This window comes from Hypanus sabinus, chromosome 23 (genome assembly GCF_030144855.1).
Source record: "Hypanus sabinus isolate sHypSab1 chromosome 23, sHypSab1.hap1, whole genome shotgun sequence".
Taxonomy (NCBI): Eukaryota; Metazoa; Chordata; class Chondrichthyes; order Myliobatiformes; family Dasyatidae; genus Hypanus; species Hypanus sabinus.
Genome location: NC_082728.1, coordinates 40201074 through 40228326, shown reverse-complemented (window position 1 = coordinate 40228326; position 27253 = coordinate 40201074). Strand labels below are relative to the sequence as shown.

At 37.3% G+C, this 27253-nt stretch overlaps 2 protein-coding genes across 5 annotated transcripts in view; one reads left to right on the top strand and one right to left on the bottom strand.

The window, feature by feature from the left end:
- LOC132380147 (forkhead box protein K2-like) overlaps positions 1-27253 on the top strand; it is a 112300-nt gene that overhangs the window by 82136 nt on the left and 2911 nt on the right. For both annotated transcript variants that reach the window (XR_009507654.1, XR_009507655.1), the window contains one exon: positions 1253-1377. The gene's annotated coding sequence lies outside the window, so the exon portion shown is untranslated. The remainder of the gene's footprint in view (positions 1-1252; positions 1378-27253) is intronic.
- wdr45b (WD repeat domain 45B) overlaps positions 21244-27253 on the bottom strand; it is a 42534-nt gene continuing 36524 nt past the window's right edge. For 2 of the 3 annotated variants that reach the window (XM_059948771.1, XM_059948772.1), the window contains exons 8-10: positions 26120-26221; positions 25068-25189; positions 21244-23089 (exon numbers count right to left, since the gene is read on the bottom strand). In XM_059948771.1, coding sequence (XP_059804754.1) covers positions 22983-23089; positions 25068-25189; positions 26120-26221 — 331 coding nt within the window. In that variant the 3' untranslated portion in view covers positions 21244-22982. The remainder of the gene's footprint in view (positions 23090-25067; positions 25190-26119; positions 26222-27253) is intronic. The other variant, XM_059948773.1, reaches the window with a different exon arrangement.

Sequence of the window (27253 nt, the reverse complement as noted above, 5' to 3'; positions counted from 1 at the left end):
AATGAAATACAGTCAATAAACATTGGTCATGGCAAGCTGGCCAAGTGTCTGTTGTGGTATGCACTTGTAGGAAAGTATAGAGTATTCTAGCACTCTCTCGACTGATACCTTGTAGATTATGAAAGTTTTTAGGTAGTTAGGGGATGAGTTGCACAGGATACAAATTTCTGACTGCTTTTTACATGACCAGCTATTTTCAGTTTCAAGTTACCTTTATCCCTGAGGATATTGATGGTGGGGAGGATGGTAATGATTATGTTGTTGAATGCTGTGCAAGCCTTGTTGCATGTGTTACATACTGCTTCATTATTTGAGGAATTGCAAATGGAGTTGATGACTTCCAGACACCTGCAAATGGAAGATTGTTGGTAATGCATTTGATGCTTCAGAATTGAGATGATTTTGCTCTAACAATCTCAGACATTGCTTGTTATGATTCCAGCCAATGGAATGGTTTCTCTGTTTTCTTATTGACCAGTTTTCTTAGGATAGCTGTGGTCTCACATGATGATGTCAAGGGCAATTGCCCTTATTTCAACTCAGGAATTTTCACGTGTTCATGTTTGGGCCAAGTCAATAATGAGATCTGGAATTTAGTAGCCTTGATAGAACCCAAACAGCAGGCTATAAGCAAATAAAGTATCCCTCAAAAACCACCTAATAAATGTTTTCCTTACTTGCTGAAGATTCAGCAATGACTGGGTGGATTATATTTATCCTCATTTTGTGGATTAAAGTGCACAAAGTATTTTCTACCTTGTGAAATTACTTGAAAGAGTAATATTGTTATGAACAGCACATTTGTACTTGGAACCAGCATCATAAGCAATGCAGCCAGGGTGTTGTTGGGATCCATAATCTTGTTGCTTTGGGTGCCCAGTGACATTTTTCACTATCACATGGAGCAAATCAAATCAGACACTGCAGTAGTTGGTGGGGACATTTGTAAACCCTCCCATTATCAGTGGTTTAATTCAAATCTGGATGTGACTGGACTGAAGGGTATTAATGTTGTTAGTGGATCACTTAACTCATCTAGCAATATTTTTTAAATGTTTAGCCTGTTATTTTCCTAATGTATTTGACAGTTATCAATAAGCCAAGATTGATCTGTATAATAACAAGGGACTCCAGAGAACCTGTTCCTTGTTGTACTGCTCCATGCCAGTGTGAATATAGAATTGTGTTAATCACAATTATGTTATTTAATTGTGCAATCATCTGTTAATTATTTAATTTTCTACCTTTTCAGCTGCCTTTACATCTTGAAGTAAGGATTCCCCCTGTGAAGAGTAGACCCTTGACTAACAAGTCAACATGACACCAAGATGATTTGCACATGACATTTTGATCTTCCAAACATGCTACCTGTTACAGGTAATCTAAATTTCCCATTTTAAGTATTTTTGTGCATCAAAAAAATTTTTTTTTTCAAAATGTTTTGAAAGAGTGTTTCCTTATTTAAAAGGTTTAAGGATAGAATCAACTGGAATAGGGTGGTGGGGTATCTGGGCAACTGGGGAAAATGTGGAAGAGAACCTTTGTTATAACATGCATTCATTCTTATTACCCTTTGGTGTTCTCTGGAGCATTGATTCAAGGACAATCCAATTGCTTATGGTATAATACAATCAATTGCAATTGAGCATTGCAACTGTTTTGTAGGTAATGACAGGAGAGTGTCCCTTTCAAACAACTTATGAGTAAATTGGCAGGTGTGAGCAAAGGTCAATTAGCCTGGCTGAATGGCCTCTTACCTATTTAATAGCTTTAAAGGCAGTAAGTATTGTTTTGTGGAATTCAATGTATTTCTGTTTATATCACAGGTTGTCATCACTTATAACTGAGGTAATAACTGAATTTCTCCAACAAGATGACTGTATTTTGAGGTGCCACTTTTACATGTCCTTAGAATTGATGTTGATGTCTTTGGCTCTGAGAAAGAGCAGTTTGATTTTCTTCATTTTATACTGCCTGCAAGCTTTATTGATAATAGTATCCAGATTTTCTTTCAATCCTAAGAAAACGTTTGTACATTCTCTGATCCAGCATGCAGTGAACTGTACAGTAAGGTAGGGCAGAAAAAGTCACAACCCTCTGTAAACTAGCAATTTTACTCCCCAAGCACAAATTAGCATAGCAGTTAGTGTAAAGCTATTTTAGCACCAGCAGTCTAGGTTCAATTTCCACTGTTGTCTGTAAGAAGTTTTTACATTCTTCCTGTGACTCTGTGGGTTTCACTGGGTACTCTAATTGCCCCCCACATCCCAAAGATGAACGGGTTAGTAGGTTAATTGGTCATTATAAGTGTCCTGTGATTAGGCTAGGGTTAAAGGTAGGTTGCAGGGTGGGGCAGTTTGTTGTGCCAGCAGGACCTGTTCCACGCTGTATCTCCAAATAAGTGCAAGAGGAAGATATTTTATTATTGACATTGCATAGAGTAATAGAAGCAGATACAATGTTTAAAAGACATCTGGACACTACATGGATAGGAACATTTATATGGGCAAATGGGACAGCTGAGGCAACACCTTGATCAATTTGCATGAGTTGGGCTAAAAAGCACATTTCTCATTGGGTTTTGGTTTTAAATAAGTAAAACGTTGTGAACTGAATCCTACATGTATTACCTGTTGGACAGTTTGCTGAACTTGCAGTCAAGCCCTGAGAAGTGCATTAAGTAAAACAACATTATCTAAAGTATTCAATGGAAGAACACCCAAAAATAGCATGGAGTTACAGCTTCAATGATAATGCAACTATTACATCACAATATGCAGAAATAGTATGATTAATACTAAATATGCTTTGCCATATTTCTTCCCATATAGAAAATTGCGTATTGGTGTATAACCAAGAAGGATGATGCTGAGTCACAAGGGTAATCTAATTTAGTTTTGAGGGGATCTATAAAAGACAGCCCCAAACAACTATCATTTGTGAAATGAAAGGAAGGCCAAATGAGAGGCTTGGGGGCTGATGATTAAACATTAAAGGACTGTAGAAGTTAGGAAATGAGAGTTCAGATTGAAGGGATTTTCAACATAAGACACTAGATTTTAAATGTATTGAGGGTTTTGAGTGTTGAGAACTAGGCCATAAGCACTGAACAGCCATTGAATATGGGGAGCAGAGTTTGAATCGGCTTAAGCGATCTACAAACTTTCCATTTAGTTCTCCAGATCTCTGCTGCCCTTTTGGGGGGATGGGGAGGCTTCCTGATTTCAGTCCCATCTGCACTACTTCTAAATGCTAGCATCTCATTAGGATTTGGTTCCTTTGCCTCCACTATGAAGCTTTGATGATTCAATCAGTTTCAGGCTAGAAACTATCAGATTGAAGCTCATATTAATCTATTTTATGCAACCTTTTATTCGTTGAATCTCCACCATTGACTGGTTGTCTGTCTTGGATCGAAGTGGATAATCCTGCATTTTCCCTATTGAATATTGTCAACTAATTTTCTGCCAAATAGATCCATTTCATAGTCATGGAGTTGGTCATACAGCCTGGAAACAGGCTTTGTCCCAACTCATCCATGCTGACCATGGTGCCCCTGAGCTGGTCCCATTTGTCCATGTTTGGCCAAATACCTCTAAAACCTTTCCCATCCGTAAATGTCTTTAATGTTATGGTACCTGTCTCTATTACTTTATCTGGCAGCTTGTTTTGTACATGCATTGTCCCCAGTACTAAGTTGCTGCACGAATCACTTTGAAAAATGTTTCCTCTCGCTTTAAACCTGTTTCTCTAGGTTTTGGTTCTGTTTCTCTTGGGGGAGGGGGGAAGAAATGCTGTGCATTCAGGCTATCTGTGACTAGCATGATTCCTTCCCCCCACCCCCCCCCACACTCAAGTCTCCTACATTCGAAGGAATAAAATCCTAGCTTGTCCAATCTCTCATAACTCAGGCCCTTGAGTCTGTGAAATATTAAATCTTCCTTGCACTCTCTCCAGTTTCTTTAACAAGGCGATTGAAACTGTACATAATGCTCTTGAATGCAGTATCCCCAACATTTTGTACAATTGCAACATAATTTCCAGACTCCTATACTTACTGGCCTGATTGAAGGCTAGCATATACCTCTAGTATTTTTGTGAATCATGTACTCTCCTTTCCACAACACTCCCAAGGGCTTTACCATCATTTACTATACATATCCTATCTTAATTGGACTTCCCAAAATAAAACACCTTGTGCTTACCTGAACTGTAAGCCATTTTCCAATTCTTAGCCCACTTACCTGGTTGATCAAAATTCCTCTGTAATTTTGATAAGTTTCTTAATTACCTATGATACCACTGATTTTAGTCCCCTTCAGCTTACTAACTGTTCCTTAAACATTCTCATACAAATCATTTATATGAATAATGAACAAAGTTCCCAGTACCTACCTCTGTGGTACACTATTAGTTTTAGTGTTAGAAACAGACTTCCAGCATTAATCACTGCTTCTTACCATTGAGGCAATTGTGAATCCGGTTAGCTAGCTTACGCTGGATCCCATACAGTCTTAACCTTTCAGACTAGCTTTCCACATTCAGTCCTGAAGAATGGTCTCAGCCCAAAATGTTGACCATTTACTCTTCTCCATAGATGCTGCCTGGCCTATTGAGTTCCTGCAGCATTTTGTGTGTGCTTTGGATTTCCAGCATCTGCAGATTTCCTCATGTTACCTATTTAGTTTGGCCACCATTTCCTTGTCCTCTATTTCTAGGCCAGTGGTCCAATATCTACTCTCATCTCTCTTTGCTTTTTATATACTTGAAGAACCTTTTGGTATCCTCTTTAATGTTATTGGCTACCTTACCTTCCTATTCTATCTTTATCTTCCTTATGACTTTTAGTTGCTTTCTGTTGATTTTGAAGAACTTCCCAAAACTCTAACTTCCCACCAATTTTTGCTCTATTATATGCCCTCACTGTGGTTTTTATGTTGGCTTTGACTTTTCTTGTCAGCGATGGTTGTGTCATCATGCCTATAGAATACTACTTTGGGATGTATCTACCCTGTGCCTTCCAATTTGCTTCCAGAAACTCCAGTCACTGATGTTCTGCTGTCATCCCTACTGGTGTGCCCTTACAATTAATGTTGGCCAGCTTTCCTCTTATGCCTGTGTAACTCCCTTTACTTCAAGGTAGTACTGATATATCTGACTTTAGATGCTGCTTCTCAAATTGCAAAAGGATTTCTATTATATTATGATTGCTGACCCCTCAATGTTCCTTTACCTTAAGCGCTGTAGTCAATTCTTGTTCATTGCACACCACATAATTTGGAATAGCTGAGCCCCTCGTAGGATCACAAGCTGCTCTAAATGCCATTTTGCAGGCAATCTAGATACTTCCCCCTTGAGATGAAGTACCAACTGATTGTCCAAATGTACCTTCATTTTTAAGTCCTCCATAACTATCATAACATTGCCCTTTTGACATGCACTTAACATCTCCCATCGTAATTTGTAGACCACATCCTTACTACTGTTTGAGGATCTGTATATATCTTGAATCAGGGTCTTTTTACCCCTGCAGTTTCTTAGTACTGACCACAATAATTCAACAACTACCAATCCGATTTCACCTCTTTCTAATGATTTGATTTCATTTTTTTACCAACAGAACCACACTACCCCTTCCTGCCTACCTGCCTGTCCTTGGACATTAAGCTCCCAGCTATAATTTTTCAACCATGATTCAGTGATGTTCACCATGTCATACATACCAGTCTGTATCTGTACTTCTGGGGTGCTTAAGCCTGTTGCTTGGTTCCTCTTCCATCTTCAGTTGAGGCATCTCGGCCAGGTCAAAGGAGACTGTCAAGTTCATCTATCTTATTCCATATACTGCGTGCATTCAGATAACTCCTTCAGTCCTGTATTCACCCTTTTCAATGTTGTCCACCTTTTACGTTGCAATTCATCCTGTTGACTGCAATTTTGCTCTATCTTCAGCCTCTCCTTGATAACTCTATTACTACACTCTGCCTCTGTTTGTAAACCTCATACTCAGCACTATCACTCTGGTTCCTATCCCCCGCCAAATTAGTTTAAACGCTCCTGAACAGCTGTAATGAACCTCCCCGCAAGGATATTGGTCCCCCTCAGATTCAGGTGTAACTTATCCCTTTTGTACAGTCTGTACCATCCCCTGAAGAGAGCCCAATGATCTATAAATCTTAACCCCTGCACCAGTTCTTCAGCCATATATTCATCTGCCAAATCATCCTATTCCTATCTTCACTGTTGCATGGCACAGGCAGCAATCCAGAGATTACTACCTTGGAGATCCTGTTTTTCAGCTTTCTACCAGGAATCTCCAGGACTTCACCTTACATTGATGCCAATATGTTCCGATGTGGCTAGTCCAATCTGGCTTATTGGCCTGTAGTCTTTGCTGCACTTGCATAGTACTTTATATTGATGTCTTTATATGGAAAATGTTTTGGACATTCTGTGTCTGGTGTGTCTCCTATGACTGCCATTTACCACACTCCTCCAATCAATATAGATTCCCTCTACCTATTTTTCTTACCATCTGCCAACCAGATATCCCAAGTAAGCTCCTTCTATATTCTAGTTAAACATCGGTCTCTGAAGACAACATTTATGAGAATCTTCTTTATCCATAATGCAAATGATTTTTAGTAAATTCATTTTTGACTTTTAGGCAAATCCATCTCATTTGTGTGGCGATTATTTTGGCAATTAGTACATTGCTGACCTGGGGTGAGCTGAGCAGTTTAAAGATATTAAAGATGGGTGCTACCTGCAGAACAGCATATGGAGGTGCAGTAGAAGTCAAATATACAAGTTTGGTTCAACACGATATGGGCTATGAAGGAAATGGTATAAGCAACATAGAGGTGGTGGGGGGGGGGGGGGGATATATAATAACCTAACTTCTCAGTAACACCTTGTGATAGATCATCCAGGACTGGATGTTGACAAGTGTTTATATCAAGTTTGCTAATGATATGAAGTCAGTCTTCAGGAGGTACAATGATGATGATGCAAAGGGGCTTCAGCAGGAGTCAAGACAGGTTAAGTGAATGGGTGGGGACATTGCATATAGAATATAATATAGGGAAAATGTGGTCATACCCTTCAAATAAAAAAAGCGATTTTTTTTTAATGGAGAGATTGCAAGATGCTTTTCTTCCTTTTAAATCTCTTTATTAATTTTTAAACAAACAAATGAAACATGAATACAAAGTGTTTGAGAGTACATAATTGATAGTTTAAGTAGACATTCAAATATATAATAATAAATATATATAGCCTCCCAAACTCATAGTATTTATGAAGGAAAAAAAAAACCACTAACCAACATGGGCCGTTGCATAATGTTAAATACATACAGTAGTGCCAATAACTCCGAACCTCCATCCAAATAATTAAGGATAATAAAAATAAGGTTTAGGAAAAGACAATTTAACTCGTATGAAAATGTTGAATAAATGGTCTTCCAGTTTCTTCAAATTTAACTGAAGGATCAAAAACAACGCTTCTAATTTTTTCTAAGCTCAAACAAGAGATAGTTTGAGAAAACCACCGAAATATAGTTGGAGGATTAATTTCTTTCCAATTCAATAAAATAGATCTTCTAAGCCATTAATGTAACAAATGCAATCATTCGTCGAGATGAAGAGGATAAACGACTATTATCCACCATTGGTAAACTAAAAATTGCAGTAAAAGGATGCGGTTGGAAATTGATATTCAGAACTCTTGAAATAATACTGAAAATATCTTTCCAGTAATTTTGTAAACAAGGGCAAGACCAGAACATATGGGTCAATGAGGCAACATCAGAATGACATCTGTCACAGGTTGGATTAACATGAGAATAAAATCGAGCCAGTTTATCCTTAGACATATGAGCTCTATGTACAACCTTAAATTGTATTAGAGCATGTTTAGCACAAATAGAGGACAAATTGACTAATAGTAAAATTTTCTCCCACTGCTCAGTGGATATAAGGCAATGAAGTTCTTCCCATGCCTTCTTAATTTTTTCTGATACATCTGGCTGTATTTTCATGATCATATTATAAATGACAGCTACTAAACCCTTTTGACAAGGATTCAGAGTTAAAATTCTTTCCGTAATGTCCAATGGACATAGTTTCGGAAAAGACTGTAACTCATTATACAAAAAATTTCTGACTTGCAAATCTCTAAAAAAAAATGGGTTTTAGGTAAATTATATTTATTAGATAGCTGTTCAAAGGACATAACGCTATCATCCAAAAATAAATCACGAAAACATGTTATACCTTTTGTTTTCCATAAAAGAAAAGCTTGATCCATAAAAGAGGGCCGAAAGAAATAGTTAGATATTATAGGGCATGATAAAATAAACTTAATCAAACCAAAAAATTTACGAAATTGAAACCAAATTCGCAATGTGTATTTGACTATAGGATTAGTTATTTGTTTATTCAATTTAGATAAAGAAAAAGGAAGTGAAAATCCTAAGATTGAAAACAATGAAAAGTCTTGTACAGATTTACATTCCAAATTTACCCATTGTGGGCAAGCAGCTGTAGTCAATTTTTGTGTCCAAAATATTAAATATCGTATATTAACTGCCCAATAATAAACTCTCAAGTTTGGCAAAGCCAAACCGCCCTCCTTCTTAGGCTTCTGTAAATATTTTTTGCCTAGTCTAGGATTTTTATTCTGCCACAGATAAGAAGATATTTTGGAGTCAATAATATCAAAAAAAGATTTAGGAATAAAAATTGGTAATGCTTGAAATAAATATAAGAATTTGGGTAATACCATCATCTTAATAGCATTAATTCTACCAACCAATGACAAATATAGTGGAGACCACCTGATAGCAAGTTGCTTAATCTGGTCAATTAAGGGTAAAAAGTTAGCTTTAAATAAATCTTTGTTTTTTAGTAATTTTAATACCTAAATAAGTAAATAGTCTGTAACAACTTTAAATGGTAGATGTTTATAAATTGGAACTTGCATATTTAATGGAAATAATTCGCTCTTATTAAAATTCAATTTATAACCAGAAAAGTTACTAAACTGAGCAAGCAAGGACGAAATAGCAGGAATAGATCTTTCAGGGTCAGATATGTATAGTAACAAATCATCAGCATATAATGATAACTTCTACGTCCCCTCCCCACGAGTAATACCCAAAATATCAGGTGATTCTGGAATGGCTATAGCCAAAGGTTCTAAAGCGATGTCAAATAGTAAAGGACAACCTTGCCTTGTACCACGGAATAACTGAAAAAAAGGAGATCTTTGATTATTGGTAAAAACCAAAGCCAAGGGTTTATGGTATATTAATTTAATCCATGATGTAAATTTTGAACTAAAATTAAAATGCTGCATCGTACTAAATAAATATGGCCATTCAACTCTATCAAATGCTTTTTCAGCATCTAAAGAAATGACACATTCTGGTATTTTGGGTGAAGGAGTATAAATAATAATTAATTTTCTAATGTTAAAAGATGAATAGCAATTTTTAATAAATCCAGTCTGATCTTCAGAGATGATTCGAGGTAATATATTTTTTAATCTAGTAGCTAAGATTTTACTAAAAATCTTAAAATCCGTATTCAGCAAGGATATAGGCCGATAGGATGCACATTCAATAGGGTCTTTATCTTTTTTAAGAATTAAAGAAATAGAAGCTTCATAAAAAGATTGTGGCAATTTGCCTATAATTAACGCATCTTTAAAAATTTTACAAAGCCAAGGAGATAGTATAGAGGAAAAAGATTTTAAAAATTCTGCAGAATAACCATCTGGACCAGAAGCTTTACCGGAATTCGTTGAAAAAATAGCCTTTTTTATTTCAGTTTCCGTGATAGGTGTATCTAAGAATACACTATCCCTCTACTGTTAATTTTGGAATATTCAATTTCCTTAAAAATTTATTTATTATAGAAGAATCCTCAGCAAATTCTGATTGATATAAGGAATTATAAAAACCTTGAAAGGTTTTATTTATCTCTTTATGGTCGATCGTCAGAGTGCCATCTTGTTTACGAATCCTAGTAATCTGTCGTTTAGCCGAAGCAGTTTTCAATTGATTAGCCAATAATTTACCAGACTTATCTCCATATACATAAAACTGGGTTCTAGATATTAACTGATTTTCAATCGAAGAGGATAATAACAAACTATGCTCCATTTGAAGTTCCACTCTTTCTTTATAGAGTTCTTTGCTGGGGGTCACTGAATAAATCTTATCAATTGCTTTGATTTTATCAACCAATGTTAATATTTTAGAATTAGTTCGTTTCCTAACTCCAGCAGAGTATGAAATAATCTGTCCACGAATAAATGCTTTAAAAGTTTCCCATAAAATTCCATTAGAGATCTCTGCTATAGACTTTGTTGAGAAAAACAAATCAATTTGTTGTTTAATAAAATTGACGAAGTCTAAGTCCTGCAATAAAATAGAGTTGAACCTCCAAAATTTAGCATTAATAGATGGATCCATTATCTTAATAGATAACTTCAAAGGTGCATGATCAGAAATGGTAATAGTCATATTTACAATCAATAACATTTGTAAGTAAAAGGTGATCAATGAAAAAGTAATCAATTCTTGAATAATTGTGATAAACATGAGAAAAGTATGAAAACTCTTTGTCATTGGGATGTAAAAAAACGCCAAATTTCAAAAATTGCTGAATCAGTCATAAAGGAGCTGATAAGAGAGGCCGATTTATTCGGAAGAACTTGGGTGGGCATGGATCTATCCATCGAAGGGTTTAAACAACAGTTAAAATCCCCACCCATTATCAGTCTGTACTGATTCAAATTGGGAAAGGATGTAAATAGACACTTAAAAAATTCAGGACAATCAGTGTTTGGAGCATAAACATTAACTAAAACAACTTCTTGATTAAAAAGTAGACCAGTAATAAGCAAAAATCTACCTTGTGGGTCTGAAATTGTTTCATGATGTATAAAGGAGGTTGAAGAATCTATAAAAATGGAAACGCCTCTTACTTTGGCTTGAGAATTCGAGTGATATTGTTGGCCTTTCCAAAACCTAAAAAAACGTTGACTATCCACCTTCCTTACACGAGTCTCTTGTACAAAGATAACACTAGCATTCATTCTATGGAATACTTTGAATATTTTTTTCCATTTAATTAGATGATTTAAACCATTAGTATTCCAAGAAACAAAATTAATAACCTTATCCATATTGACAATATTTACTACAATTAACACATAAGGTTAAATAAAAGATGAACTCATAATCCGGAAGAGGGAAGTAAGTTTAAGGAGAAACCGGAAGTCACGGCACTGCAACCATTTTTGTAGTTTCATATGAGCCCATGAAATAAAACTAAGCATAAAGCAAGCAAAAAGAAAAGAAAGAAGAAAAATCCCCCTCCCTCCACCCTCAAAACCCCAGGAAAAAGGCCAAAAAGAGGCAAGCAAGCAATCTAACACTAAAATTACCCCCATGTCTCAAGACGGCAACTCAAAAAAAAAGTTGAATAAAAGATACAAACCACCCATATTATAAGAAAGGGTTGGTATAACAAAAATTAAAATATAAAATTAGTATATATATAAAACAAGGATTTTTAGAACAATTAAAATGTTAAAACCCATAAATGAATAATACTGAATTAGTGTTCTAAAAGAGAGTTTAAAACTTATTCAAACACATCAAAACGGATGTGACGTTCCAAGCACTAAAGCCTTTCGGGAAGAAGAAACAACATTTTTTTTTAAATCTTAATATTTAAATGTTAAAAATATAAAAAAGTGTATACGAACTTAAAAGAAAACCCTAATAAATTATTTTCAAAACTAACAGATTAATAATATGAAAAAATAACAAACTCAAAATAAACCAGAAACAAACTTTTACCATGTATAGAGAATACATGTAAGCCATACATTAAAAAAAATCATTTTATGAAAGATCCAAATCTTATAAACTAATTATTACATTAGTCAATCCGATAAAATGTTATTCTTCCAGAAAACTTTGAGCATCCGCTGGAGATTTAAACAGCCGATAAGTTTCGTCTTCGAGAGAAACTCTCAAATGTGCTGGAAATAACAGCACTTGCTTGTAGCCTTTCTGATGAATTTCCGACATAACCGATTTAAAAGCCATTCTTGCCCTTAAAACTTCGGGACTGTAGTCTTCCAGAATACAGAATTTAAAATCTTGAAAGCTGATCATACCCTTTTTCCGTTCAGCCCGAATCAAACGCTGTTTGGTATGAGAATAATGGATCCGGAGAATTACTTGTCGTGGTTTCAAACTTGAATCTGAATGAAAACGAGAAATGCGATGTGCACGGTCGATTATTTAAGGGGAATCCAGTACTTCTGAGCCAAAGACATCCATTAAAAATTTGGAGGAAAAAAACAGTGAGATCGCCATTCTCAAATTTTTCCGGAATCCCAATTAACCGAAGATTTTGTCTTCGAGAGCGATTTTCAAGATCAGTAATTTTAGATTTATAACGATCCATCTGTTGAGAAGTCGAAGTTTGCTGTTGTTGCAAAGTTTCAATTATACGATCTCTCTTACGAGCGGCTTCTTCAAGAACTAAAATACTTGTTGTTTTTGTGACTCCAGTGTAAGTGCTTGAAGTTTTGCGTCAAATGCCTTTAAAATTTTATCAAATGTAGAAATCTTAGTGGTTAATTTACTCTCCAGTTTTCCAAGTCTGTCGTCCATAAGATTCGCAATTGCTTCTAAAGTTACCGGTTCTTTCGTCTGTTTCGATTCCTTTGCTTTAGACATTTCAGCGAGTTGAAAATGATTCAAACATTTGAAAAAAATTTCATATGTTTAAACCCCTTTAGAATAGGTATAAAAATATCAGTTAGGGGGTGTTTGTAGGTTTAAAAAAAAGTAAAAGGTTTGGAGCAAAGACTAAAACCGCTTCACTCCATAAGCGCCATCTTGAGACTCCTGCAAGATGTTGGTGTTAAGAAGGACCTGGGTGTAGTTCTTCATTTCAGGGCTCAGAGTATTATAGGAAAGGAGGATGACTTTAGAATGGATCATTACATGGACTTATAATATTGCTACCATTACAGTGACCTAGTTGTGTGAGGGACTGGAAGCTTAATATTCCTAGGTTCTGCTATTTTAGATCTTATGGGGCGGGGGGGTTGTAAAAGAAGTGGAGGGGATACGATACCAATAAGGGAGGATGTCACATCAGTAAGTACACTGTAAGGTTCATCCATGAGGAGGCTTGGGTGGAGCTCCTTATCCAAAACAACTACTGGCTGTAACAGCTGTGAGAGGTGGTTTTACTAAGTACTAAGCAAAGGGGATGAAAGGCAGCATCCATTATTAAGGACCTCCAGCACCCAGGGCATGCCCTTTTCTCACTGTTACCATCAGGTAGGGGAGACAGAAGCCTGAACCACACACTCAGCGATTCAGGAACAGCTTCTTCCCCTCTGCCATCCAATTCCTAAATGGACATTGAAGCTTTGGACACTAGCTCACTTTTAATATGCAGTATTTCTGTTTTTGCACATTTTTAAAAATCTATTTAATATAAGTGATTGATTTACTTGTTTGTTTATTGTTTAATTTTACTTTTTTTTTCTCTCTGTTAGATATGTATTGCACTGAACTGCTGCTGCTTAGTTAACAAATTTCACATCACATGTTGCTGATAAACCTGATTCTGATTCTGAATTGCTTACATTCCAGTTTTTAGTTTTAGTTTTTAAGTTTCTCATAATTCACAATTTTCCTTTTTTTTGAGCTGTACAGTGGGGGGGACTTGTAATTTTAAATAAAAATTATGTTAAATTGATCAACATCACTGGTTGGAATACACATTTATGTGAACAAAAGGGATGGAGCTGAATACTTTTACAAAGCACTGTGTACAAAACTTGACTTAGACAATGATTAGTGTGTTGTGTGCAGTTCTGGTCACCCGTTACAGGAATGATGGAGACTTTGTGGGAAAAGGTGCAGAAAAGGTTTACTAGAATGCTGCCTAGGTTATAGGATAAAGGATAGGGTAGACAAACTTGTTCTTTCTAGTGTATGAGAGACCTGATAAAGGTTTTTAAAAATTAGAGGCATAGAGAGTTATAGGTGTCTGAAATAGGTTACCAGTAGTGGAATCAAGCAGTTTGTTGGAGTTTACAAGGCTTTTGAATTGAATTGAGTTTATTACTTGCATCCTTCATATACATGGAGTAAAAATCTTTACGTTACATCTCCGACTAAATGTGCAATGTGCAATTTATAGTCATTTGTAATAAACGTATGTACAACAGGACAGTAAATATAACATAGAAATATAATTGTATCAGCATGAATTAATCAGTCTGATGGCCTGGTGGAAGAAGCTGTCCCAGAGCCTGCTGGTCCTGGCTTTTATGCTATGGTACCATTTCCCCAATAGTAGTAGCTGGAACAGTTTGTGGTTGGGGTGACTCGGGCTTTTTTTATGTGCCTGTCTTTGTAAATGTCCTGAACAGGGGGAAGTTCACATCTACAGATGTACTGGGCTGTCCACACCATTCTCTGCAGAGTCTAGCGATTGAGGGAAGTACAATGATGCAGCCAGTCAGGATGCTCTCAGTTGTGTCCCTGTGGAAAGTTCTTAGGATTCGGAAGCCCATACCAAATTGCTTCAACCATCTGAGGTGAAAAAGGCTCTGTTGTGTTTTTTTCACCACGTAGCCAGTATGTACAGACAACATGAGATGACAAATGCAGGAAATGTGGACAATAGCCAAGAGGAGAACATGGAGTATTGGCATCAAAATCAGCACATCATGAGTTAAATAGTGTGTCCGGTGTTGAACTGTTCTATTTTTTAATAAAGATTAATGTTCAACAAACAACTTGGCCTTGATTGAAAAAGGATTTGAAAACGAGAGCATTGATGCCTTGCTCCAGTTGTAGATTCCTGGTGAATGCATCCTAGAACATGTACAGTCTTGTAGGGAGAGCAAACCTGAATGGAAAGTAATGCGCAGCATGGAGTGAAGTTAGTGAATTTTGTATACAAACAAATCAGACAGGTCTGTACACTAGAAGATTTGAAAGGGATGAAATGTGCATTGTTTGCAATCTGTGTGCTTGACAGGCTAGAAGAAAGCAAGCAGTCTTAAAAAAAAAGGAGTTGGCCAGTATGGGCACAAAATTCAGAGTAGTGAATCCTTCAACTTCACTGTCCAAGAGAGTCATGAAGCTTATTCACTGAGTATATTCAAAACAGATTTTAGATAGTTAGGGTATTGATAGAAAATGGGTTAGTGCAGGAAACCAGCAAAGATGAATCACGGAGCAAGCACAAGTGTCTTAAAAAAAAAAACTTAATTATGCTACATGTGTTTAACAAAATACTGTACAGCCCTTAAAGTGCAAGTTAATCACTATATTAATGATAACATTCTGAAAGTTCTGTGGTTTGGTTAACCTATGTCAAGTCATGAAGGAAGGAAAAGGGACAAGTTGGAACAATCTTGCCTTAGTGGTGATCTTGGATGATAGCAAAACAAGACAGTACATGTGATTCAGCCAAATCTGGTGTTGGTGGCTTCAAGCCAAACTGGGTTCACAGTGGATAAATTGGCAAGAAAATTGTATTTTTAGTGAGATGACAAAAGTATGGAGCAATGAAGTAGCTGCAGAGGTGAATTTGTAGTAAATGAAGTGACAAGTAATCACCCAATTTTTTTTTTACAGGTGCAGCTTGGTAACAGACCCTTCAGGCCCAATGACCCCACACTGCTCAATTATACTCATGTGACTAATTAATCTATTAACTGATGTTGATTACTGGTGCTGTAATAGCTAACCCCCATGCTCCTGTGCTACCCCTGTTGTCCAACACGGTACTGGAAAAAGCAAGGTAGCTGTTATTTTGTGGGTGGCAGACTTTAAATGGAAGATTTGCACTTGAAGTGAAGGCTACAACAGTCATCTAATTCCTGTCCTCACTTGTACTACAGAAACCAGGGAATTAAAAAGTATTCAGCCCCCAACCCTTTGTTCACATAAATGAGTATTACAATTAAGGATTTGGATCAATTTAATTGAGAATTTTGATTTGTGAATCGTGTACTCTTTTTTTTACCCCACAGTGGAGCACAGAAAGATGTTAGCTTTTCAAAAATATTATTTGCCCTTTGCTCAGTACCTAGTTGAACACTTCTCGCAGCTATTACAGACAATAGTCTTTTTGGACAAGTCCCTATTAGATTTGCACATTAATAGAACATAGAAATCTGCAGGACATTACAGGCCCTTCAGCCCATGCTGTTGCGCCGACCACATAGCCTATTCTAGAAACTGCCTAAAATTTCCCTAGCACATAGCCCTCTATTTTTCAAAGCTCCATGTACCTATCTGAGAGGCTCTTAAACAAGCTTGTTGTACCCACTTCCACCATCACTGCCGGCAGTGCATTCCACATACCCACCACTCTGTGTGGAAAAACTTACCCCTGACGTCCCCTTGGCACCTATTTCCAAGCACCTTAAAACTATGCCCCCCTTGTGTTCCCATTTCAGCCCTGGGAAAAAGCCTCTGGCTATCCACACGATCGGTGCCCTCATCATCTTGTACACTTCTATCAGGTCACCTTTCATCCTATGCCACTCCAAGGAGAAAGGGCTGAGTTCACTCACTCAATCTATTCTCATGAGGTGCGCCCTCCAATTCAGGCAACATCCTTGGAAATCTCAGCACTCTCTCTATGGAATCCACATCCTTGTAGTATAGTGGCCAGAACTGAACACAGTACTCCAAGTAGGGTCTGACCAATGTCTTGTATGGCTGTAACATTACCAACACGCCATATGCCTTCTTAACAGCACTGTCAACCTGCACAGCAGCTTTGAATGTCCTATGAACACAAACCCCAAGATCTATCAGATCCTCCACACTGCCAAGAATTTTACCATTAATATTGCATTCTGTCTTCAAACTTGACCTACCAAAATGAACCACCTCACACTTTCCTGGGTTTAACTCCATTTGCCACTTCTCAGCCTAGTTCTGCATCCTATCGATGTCACGCTGTAACCTCTTGACAGCCCTCCAGACTATCCACAACACTCCTGACCTTTGTCATCAGCAAACTTACTAACCCACCTTCCTACTTCTTTTTCCAGGTCATTTATAAAAATCATGAAGAGGAGGGGTCCCAGAACAGATCCCTGCGGATCAGCACTGGTCACCAACCTCTATGCAGAATACGGACCATCTATAACCACTGCCTTTTCTGGGCAAGCCAATTCTAGATCCACAAAGCAAGGTCACCTTGGACCCCATGCCTCCTTACTTTCTGAAAGAGCCTTGCATGGGGAACCTTATCAAATGCCTTACTCTAATCTATATACACTACATCCACTGCTCCACCTTTATCAATGTGCTTTGTTACTTCCTCAAACAATTCAATCAGGATCCTAAGGCACAACCTGCCATTGACAAAGCCATACTGATTATCCCTAACCAGGTTACATTTGCAACCCTCCATTCCTTCAGTACTTCTCCTGTCCCTAGTGATGACACAATGATCATTGCAAGAGGCTCAGTGATCTCCTCCCTCGCTTCCCACAGTAGCCTGGAGGTATATCTCATCAGGTCCCAGTGACTTATCTAAATTAATGCTTTTCAAAAGCTCCAGCACATTCTCTTTATTAATGTCTCTATGCTCAGGCATTTTAATCTGCCATAAGTCATCCTCACAATTGCCAAGGTCTTTTTCCTTGGTGAATACTGAATTAAAGTATTCATTAAGTACCTCTGTAACCTTCCCCGACTTCATTCACATATTTTCACTATCGCACCTGATTGGTCCTATTCTCACACAGCTCATCCTCTTGCTCTTCACATACTTGTAGAATGCCTTGGGATTTTCCTTAATCCTACTCACCAAGGCATTCTCATAGCCCCTTCTGGCACTTGTAATTCCATTCTTAAAGTCCTTCCTAGCAACCTTGTAATTTTCTAGAGCTCTAACAGTACCCTAGTTTCTTGAACTTTTCATAAGCTTAACTAGATTTTCCCACATCCTTTTAACCCTACCATCCTTTCTCTGTCTCAATGGTACCTATGCAGAATGCCATGCAAATGTTCCCTGAGAACATCTGCTTCCAATTTATGCTCCCAAGTTCCTGCCTAATAGCATCATATTTTCCCCCTACCCCAACTAACTGCTTTCCCATATTGTCTGCTCCTATCCCTCTCCAGCACTTTGGTGAAGGAGATAAGATTTGTGGTCACTGCCTCCAAAGTGCTCTCCCACCAAGAGATCTGACACCTGACCAGGTTCATTTCCCAATACCAGATCAAGTACAGCCTCTTCTCTAGTTGGCTTATCCACATATTGTGTCAGGAAATCTTTCTGAACACACCTACCAAACTCTACCCCATCACAACAACCCTATTATTGCACCGTTCCAGAACCTGCCTCCCTATCTGCTCCTCGATGTCTCTGTTACTATTGGGGGGGGGGGGGTCTATAAAGGAACACCTGTTAGAGTTACTGCCCCCTTTTTCTGACTTCCACCCACACTGACTCAGTAGACCTCTTTTGCCTCCCTATTCTTTTTGAAACATCTAAAGCCTGGCACACTCAGCAGCCACCCTTGCTCCTGAGACATCCAAGTCTCTGTAATGGTCACAACGTCATAGTTACAGGTATTGATCCATGCTCGTAAGTTCATCCACCTTGTTTATGATACTCCTTGCATTAAAATAGGCTCATTTCAAACCATCAGGCTGAGTGCATCTTTGCTCTAACCTCTGCCTATCCTTCCTCAAACTCCCTACAAGCTGTCTCTACTTGTGCTCCAACCTCCCCATCCTCTGCCTCTTCACTTCGGTTCCCAAACCCCCTGCAAATCTAGTTTAAACCCTCCCTAATAGCAAACCTCCCCACCAGGATATTGGTCCCCCTCGGATTCAAGTGCAACCTGTTCTTTTTGTACAGGTCACACCTGTCCCAGAAGAGATTCCAATGATTCAAAAATCTGAATCCCTGCCTCCTGTTCCAATCCTTCGGCCACGTGTTTATTTATCCTCCACCTCAATCTATTCCTATACTCACTGCCCTGGGGCACAGGCAGCAATCCCGAGATTACTACCTTTGAGGTTCTGCTTCTCAGCTTCCTTCCTTAACTCCCCATATTCTGCTTTCAGGACCTCCACCCTTTTTCTACCTATGTCATTGGTACCAATATATACCATGACCTCTGCCCGCTCACCCTCCAATTTCAGGATATTGTGGACGCGCTCTGAAATATCATGAATCCTGGTACCTGGGAGGCAAACTACCGTCCTTGTTTACTTTTCATGCCCACAGAATCACATATCTGTCCCTCTAACTATAGATTCCTCATGTCTTCCTAACTTGAGTTTGAGGTGACGAAGATGATCATGAAAGTAGAGATAAAGATGTTGTCTTCATAGACTTAAGTGATTCAATCATGAGTATTGCACCCTGATTACAAGAAGGATGTGGATGCTTTAGGATGTAGAAAATGTTTACCAGATTGCTGCCTGGATCGGAAAGTATATACTTGAGAGAAGGAAGATCTAGAGTTGCTTTCTCCAAAGCAGTGGAGGCTGATAGGAGACCTGACAGAAATTTACACAGTTGAGAAGTACAGATACCTTTCTTCCCCAAAGGCTGCGTTGTCTAATACTAGATAGCATGCACTTAAAGTGATTGGGGGAAAGTTTAAATGTGTGGGACAAGTTTTAGTATATAAAAGGGTGCCTGAATGTGCTGCAGATAGTGCCTTGAAACAATATTCAGCCTCCACAATTTTCACATTTTGTCTCATTTTCTAAATTTAAAATAAACTGAAGGTATTTTTGGAACTAATCTACAAAACATTCTGCAGCATGACAAATCAAAAGAAAAATTTCAAAACCTGTCAATTATTTACTAAAAAAATAAAAACCAAATTGTGAAACTGGAAAAGTATTCATCCCTTTTGTACCAACAACGTTAACTTTGCTCCAGTGCAATATTACCTGACCAACTCCACAATTGTTGATGTAGAAAATTGAAGGATCACCTGTTTTCAATGAATTCATAATAAATGGCTCCGCTCTCTGTAAGATCCAACAGTATGGTGATTTTCAACAGACCATACAAAAATGAGAACAAAAGAGCATTCAAGACAGGGAAATGATAGAGAAGCATAGATCTGGGGAAGGGTACAAGACCATCTCAGCTCAGTGCAGTCTATCGAGGAAAAAGTGGAAAAAATATGAAACCACAGCCACACTGCCTAGGTCAGGCCACCCCAGTAGAGAAGAATAGCATTTGTAAGAGAGGCTACTGCAAAGCCAACAGTCACTCTGACTGAGCTGCAGAAGTCAGTGGCTGCAACTGGAGATGAAATTCATGGCTCAAAAAAGATATTTATGGAGGAATGGCAAAAAAGCAGCCCTGGCTTAAAAAAAATCTTTGCAAAGTGTTAAGACAATACTGCAGAGATATGGAAGAAGGTCTTGTGGTCAGATGAGACTAAAGTGGAACTTTTGTGTGGTGTAAATCTAATACTGCCAGGTAACAGCATTCCCACTGTAAATTATGGTGGAGGTAGCTTCATTATATGGGGATGCTTTTCAGCAGCAGGGACTGGAAATCTGAGTAGGATTGATGTGACGATGAATGCTGCTAAATACAGAGAGATCCTGGATAAAAATTGCTAGTCTCTGCCAGAAATCTTAAACTGGGGGAAATATTGACTGCCTTTTCTTTAGGCCGTATTTTTTCAAATCCTATTCTCAAGTATCTACTCTTAATACCTTCTTGCCAGCTCTCCATGACTTGTGACTAGACGGGCTAAAGATCTTGGTTAGGGCCCAAATCGTAAGAATAACAATTTCTTGCTCATCAGTAAATGGGTATATTGTTCTATAAGAGTCCCAATACTACCTCCATCTTTACTGTTTTATATTCTTTAAGGGCTTTGTTGAATTTTGGCTTCCAAAACCTTGCATTTGCATCTTCTGGACTAAATTCACAACCTTGTCATTCACAATACCATTCTTTTATTTTTCCTTTGACTGTAACATATCAAATGTGTACAGTTTGTTTTGCCCAACAACAGATTTTAAAGCATCTAAAATATTCAGGAAACTTAAAATTGGAAAAAATTGTACTTGAGGCATGGTAATAAAATTCACTACAATGCTTGCTTTGACCAAATCTATCCATGTTAAAATGCATTTTGCTGTAACAGCACAAATTTAATTAGTAACAAGTATTGAAGGTGACAATGACCTTTTATTAAGGCAGTGAAATAGCAAATTATACATAAATGATGAAACATTAATACATGAAAAATTTAATAAACATTTTTAGTAAAAAGTGGATGTAAGAGTTTTCATTTAAGAATTTTACATGCACACAGACCTATATACATTTTACTTGATTTTAATTTATAACTTCAGATTTGAAAGGTGCTTATAAAACACTGGTTAGTATTAAAGATATGTGCATTATTAAAGTTATCCTCAAGAACTCATTATGCAAGTCCCATTCATTAGCTGTACAATATCAGAGAAAGAGTGGCCTTATAAAAGCTAGAGTGAAAGCTGCTAACCATATATTGACAACTTACTAGCTCAATAGAATTTCAAATTAATCTTCCTTGTTTATGGGAAGCAAGGTGAATTTTTCAAAATGTCTACATGCAGTTGTCCTATTGCAATTTTAAACTGAGGTATAATGCTGCATGTCATTTTAAAATAAGTTGCAGTAGTGTAACATTGCTTTAACGGTATGTCAGTTACATTTGTCGTGTCCATTAAATCATTACAGATTTCTAAAAATAAACCATCACTGTAATATATCCTTAGTAAGTATGTATCAGTCTGGTTTACTAGCAGATTTGAAAGTTTCATTTAAGTCTGTTCTGACAGTTTCTATGGAGAACTCATCCCCAGTGCTTCTTGCCTTCAAAGAGCCAACTTTCTTTCAAAAATCATATCTGGTTAAGACAAATTGCACAAATTTAACCTGGTTAGTTTTTAAACCCAAACCAGATATAAAATTACATTTAAGTGAATTTTGTGATTTCACAATTACAGCAATCAAATGAAAGCTGTCAATTGGTGGGGGGGAGAGGAAGATGACAATTTTGGGGGGGGGGGAATAATATGAACCATCTTTAACAACTCCATATTACACAGCAAAATCTGATTGTTTTTCATATTTTAGTGTATAGAATGCTTTCTACCTAGATGCCAGATTGGTGGATAGAAACAGATGGATCAGTGAAGCTTATTTCAATCCCCATTACATCCAGACAAAAGACATTTCCATTAACCAAACACTTTCAAAGTTAATCAGAAAAGTTGAGTTTGCATTAAGGTTTTACAACTGAATGTCTTCTGTGGTCATGTAACAAAATTGGGCATCCAGTTCAAAGTAAACAGCAGTTTAACTTCATGGATGTAATACCATATAAATCTATTCCAGTACCTCATCAAGTCAACAGTTCAGCTGTTTAATGTTGTGCATGTTCAATTTAACCATTTCACACTCAATGACTACATTCATTAGAATGAAAAATGACACTTAAACTTTCAGGAAATTGTTTATCAAGAACACAAACACATCAGACAAGAAAAATTAGCAGAAACCGCATACAGTGTGGAACCTGCTTTCAAATGTCATACTGTAAACATCCAGATAAAAGGGTTTAAGCAGGCACAATTAGTTCTGCATTTTAATATAAAAGTCTGAAGAACTGGTAACTGCCGCTGGTCACCAAATTTAGTTTCTATTGACACTAGAGGATTTTCTTTCAACCCAGAAAGATTATAGAACAGGAAAATGGCAGAATTAATATGGAAGCATCGGTATGCTGTTTGTCCAGTGGTCCATCCAGAGGCTAATTTTCCTCAGTTTAACCAATGTTTAGTCACTTAACTCTCATTTTGAGACAGCTAAAACAGCAACTCATCTGTTTTTTTAATTTTTGTAATTATATCCTTTACATCATATCTTATCATCAGTCATTTCCAGGAACTGCGCATACACATCCCGGGTGCATTCACCTTTGGTGTTGAATAAAAATTTGTAATAGCTGCCATCAGCACAAATTGCTGCAATGAAATAGAGACCAGTTTTAGTGCAGTAACATTTTAACATTTGAAATATTTTAAATTATCCTTTCTCGTTAAATAAAAAATAATTTCCACAACTGAAACTTCTTAATATGCAAACCTTGAATAGATGAGGTGTACAATGTGTACACAAGTTAGTAGTAAAATTATATACTATTCAACAACATTGTTTCAGTCTCATTTCCAAATTCAAAGAAAATGAGGAAATATTATACAGACTAAATCTGTTTTCTCTCAGCCGCCTTAATTCTAAGACTTATGATCAGCCTTTCATTTGTCACATACATCAACAGTGGAATGTGGCAAATAAAATCAGCAAAGATGATGTTAGGCTGCCCACAAATGTCACAATATTCCCAGGAGCAACATAGCATGCCCATAACTCACTTAAGATGGAGAATAGTTGTTTACATAATTATCCACAGTACAGCTGATGCTTCAGGCCGAGTCTCAGGGTATAACCAAAATGTCAACTATGTCCTTTTCCACAGATGCTGAGTTCCTCCAGCATTCTGTGTGTTGCTTGGATTTCCAGCATCTGCAGATTTGCTCTTGTTATGTGAATTAATGCCATTTAGGTTGTGCCTCAATATAAGGTAGATGTCTAGTATTTTCATGAAACTAAACACTTCTGTAAAGAATGAAGATTTCTTCTGTTCAAAACCAGAATTTTTGATTTCAGATGTTCTATGTAGAGTGGTTATCTAGTTCTATTTATGCTTTATTGATGCACTTTACACAGTGGGGTAGAGGGATTGCAATAAAAAAAATGACCTCAAGGTTGGATTCACTTTTTTGTGTGCTGTGCAATGCTGTGATGTACAACCAGAATCATGCACTGAACCAACACAATGGGGTTTCAGCTTAAGCTCTCAACTACAACTTGTGTCATGATCTTTGGGCTACATATCACTTAAAGAATTTTTCCTCATGCTAACCAGAGTAGCTGCTGTGATGCAGACATAAAACGAAATTATGTGATAATCTTAATGTGCATGGGTGTGTCCTGACCAAGTCCTGTGCTAATCTAAACAATAAATAAGGCAGTGACTGCAGCAGAAAGCTGTAATGTGAACATAATATTTTAAAAAGTAATGTTAATTAAGTTTCAGATCTTGAGTTTTGGATACAGCTTGCCACAGAAGGCATTCTTGGCAGAATGCAGAGAAATTAAGTGACATTGAATGCATGAATACTTTTAGATAATTGGAATAGCAGGAAGAATATGGAGTGCATAGCTTGGGCCTTAAGTAGATAAAGAATTTTGGGGTAGGTAACGAGACTGAGGTGAACAGAGCTGGAGCCAATTCTATAATGGATATGATTTCATTTGGAAATGACCACCAGCACAAACTGATCTATAAATGGAATAAGAACTGAAGAATCCCATTAATACATTCATTCACAACTAGGAACAGTCAGCAGCCACAATGCACCCAAGTCTACATTTAATGTAGATCTGATTCACTTGTTAAAAGCTTGCCTACCTCAACATTGAAAATACTCAGGGATCTACCATCCTTGGAGTAGCTTAAAAGATTGCCACAACATTGTGAGTCAAGAAGCTTGTACTGTTCTGTTCCATTAGCCATTTGACTCTAAAATGAGTAATTTTTTAAGCCTGCTTCCAAGTTCCAGAGTCTCCCAAATTAGAAATATCCTCTCAACACCTACATGCCACGATCCTTAAAATAATTCAATCAAGTGTCTTTCCACTCTTCTGAACAAGGAAGCCTGTCTAACCTTATTCAAAACAACCTGGCCATTCCAGATTGTAGTTTAGTAAACGGTCTCTGATCCGCTTCCAATATATTAGCATCTCTACTTAAATAAAGAGACAAAAGACTGTATATAATAATCCAAATGTGCTAAGCATAAACCATGTACCTGTGTATGCAATTCTCTACATATGCATTTCAATATCTACAGGCTGGGACTAGAGGAGAACAAAACTTACCTACAACAGCATTTGTCTCAGCACCGAAGGCACAGATACAAGGTGACCCAGAAGGAACCTGAAACTTGGAAAAGCTCCACTTAGAACTGAAGTATTTTGGAAGGAAACTTGCTGATGCCAAACTGCAAATACAGGGGGGGGGGGGGGGGGTGCAGAAAGAGAAGAATGAAGGAAGAAATTAGTAGCACCTTTTTTTAAATGACTATCATAATTTAAAGCACCATCTCAAGTTATTTAGGTTCAGAATTTGCAAAATGCACAACTTTCAATTTAAGTTCAAGTAAATTTAAGTATGAACAAAGGATCCAAAATGAATCCCTCAGCAGAACTGTGATTGTCAAGTCAAAAAAGTAATGTTTAGTCTTCTTTCAGAAGGCTTTTTTCAGTCAATATTTTTGGCAGCAAATGTAAAATTTATCCTTAAAAGGAGTATGGAGCAAGCTAGTAAGAATGATGCATTAGGGTTAAATGAGAGAGAGTAATTTATCACCATCCACCCCCAACAGCTTCTAATGCCCCTGAACCTTCAAGTCACTTGCAAACTCAAGGTCAGCAAGGCAAGTGCTGGCCACTGTACCTCAGTACATGACAATAATAAACCAATTCCAGTTAGAATGAGAGTGCATTACTTAAAACTTTGATTTAGTCAACCCAACCTTCACAACTCAAAAGAATAAAAATATATTTTAAGTGATTATAGAAGCCATGAAATGAGTATGTGAAATAAAGAAACTCAATGAATAAACTGAAAATTTAAAAACAGATCACTGATTATTATGGGAATATATCAATGATGAGAAAGATCATATTATCTAACTATAGAAGATTAAAAGCAGCTTCCATTCCAATATTACTAGCCAAATTGCTTTGAGCAAATTGAATGTTCCAGATTGGGCAACAGATCAAATACAGCACTTGCAATTCTAAAATTGTAATTCACAATAGATTCCCCAGTAAAACCAAACTGGTAGATCATGCTATATAAATTGGTTTAGAAGGTACTTAATAATTAATAACACAAATCAAACATTTTAAAATCTTATCTAATTTACCTAGATTGTTTATTTCTTTTGGGATCCTCCGCAGCAAAAATATGAACAGTCCCGTGATCACTTGATACACAGATTAAAGAAGCATCTTGATTAAAATTAATGCTGCAAGACAAAATGCTCATTATTGAAAGAAACATGGACAAAATGCATCAGCTTTTCCCAATCTCTTCACCCAAAGTCTTCGTATAGTTTGTAAGCAGCAAAATTGCAATTTTGGTATTGAACAGCAAGCAAAAGGAAGCATGGAGGGGAGGCACAAAGCCCCAGAAGGAAGCAGAATAATACCAGTCCTACTCACATGGTAGGCGCTAACATACACCACCATTTAATAAAATCTGACTAACCTCGACTGCACATTTATAACATGCTGGGGGAACTCAGCAGGTCGGGCAGCATCCGTGGAAACAAGCAGTCAAATGTTTCGGGCCGAGACCCTTCATCAGTCCAGTTCGTTTCCACGGATGCTGCCCGACCTGCTGAGTTCCTCCAGCGTGTTGTACATGTTGCTTTGACCACAGCATCTGCAGTGTACTTTGTGTTGTGTCCACATTTATATCTACCTACAGTAACCTTTGTCCCCTTTCATCGAAAAGTATTTACCCTGCTTTAAAGTATTCAATGATTACGCTTCCACCACTTTGGAGGAAAGAGGATACAGAAGAAATTTTGCCATAATTTTTAATGGACGCAATTTGGATCATAATCCAAGCAAATACACTGTAATTGTTAGAAGGTACTAGTCATAAGATTGAGATTCTAGAAATTGAAACATATTGTACAGCTACATTAAATGGTAGCACCAGAAACTTCATCAATATTGCATTTTTAGGACATTTAAGCTTTGTAAAAAATAGCAAAGTCATTTTATGTTGCCCTCTGCAGCTTCTAAACATTCATCATATTAAACCATTAATGTTGCAACAATCACAAAATGCCATACAATCACTATCTCCCCCTCTCCCCCATGGATGCTGCCTGACCTGTTGAGTTCCTCCAGAATTTTGTGGATGTGTTGCTAGGATTCCAGCATCTACAGATTTTCTCGTTTGTGAATGTTGCAACAATGTACAGTAAAACCTCTGATGTTCAGGATTTGTGCTGCTGGGTTGTTAAGATTTTCCTTTCTACCAGACA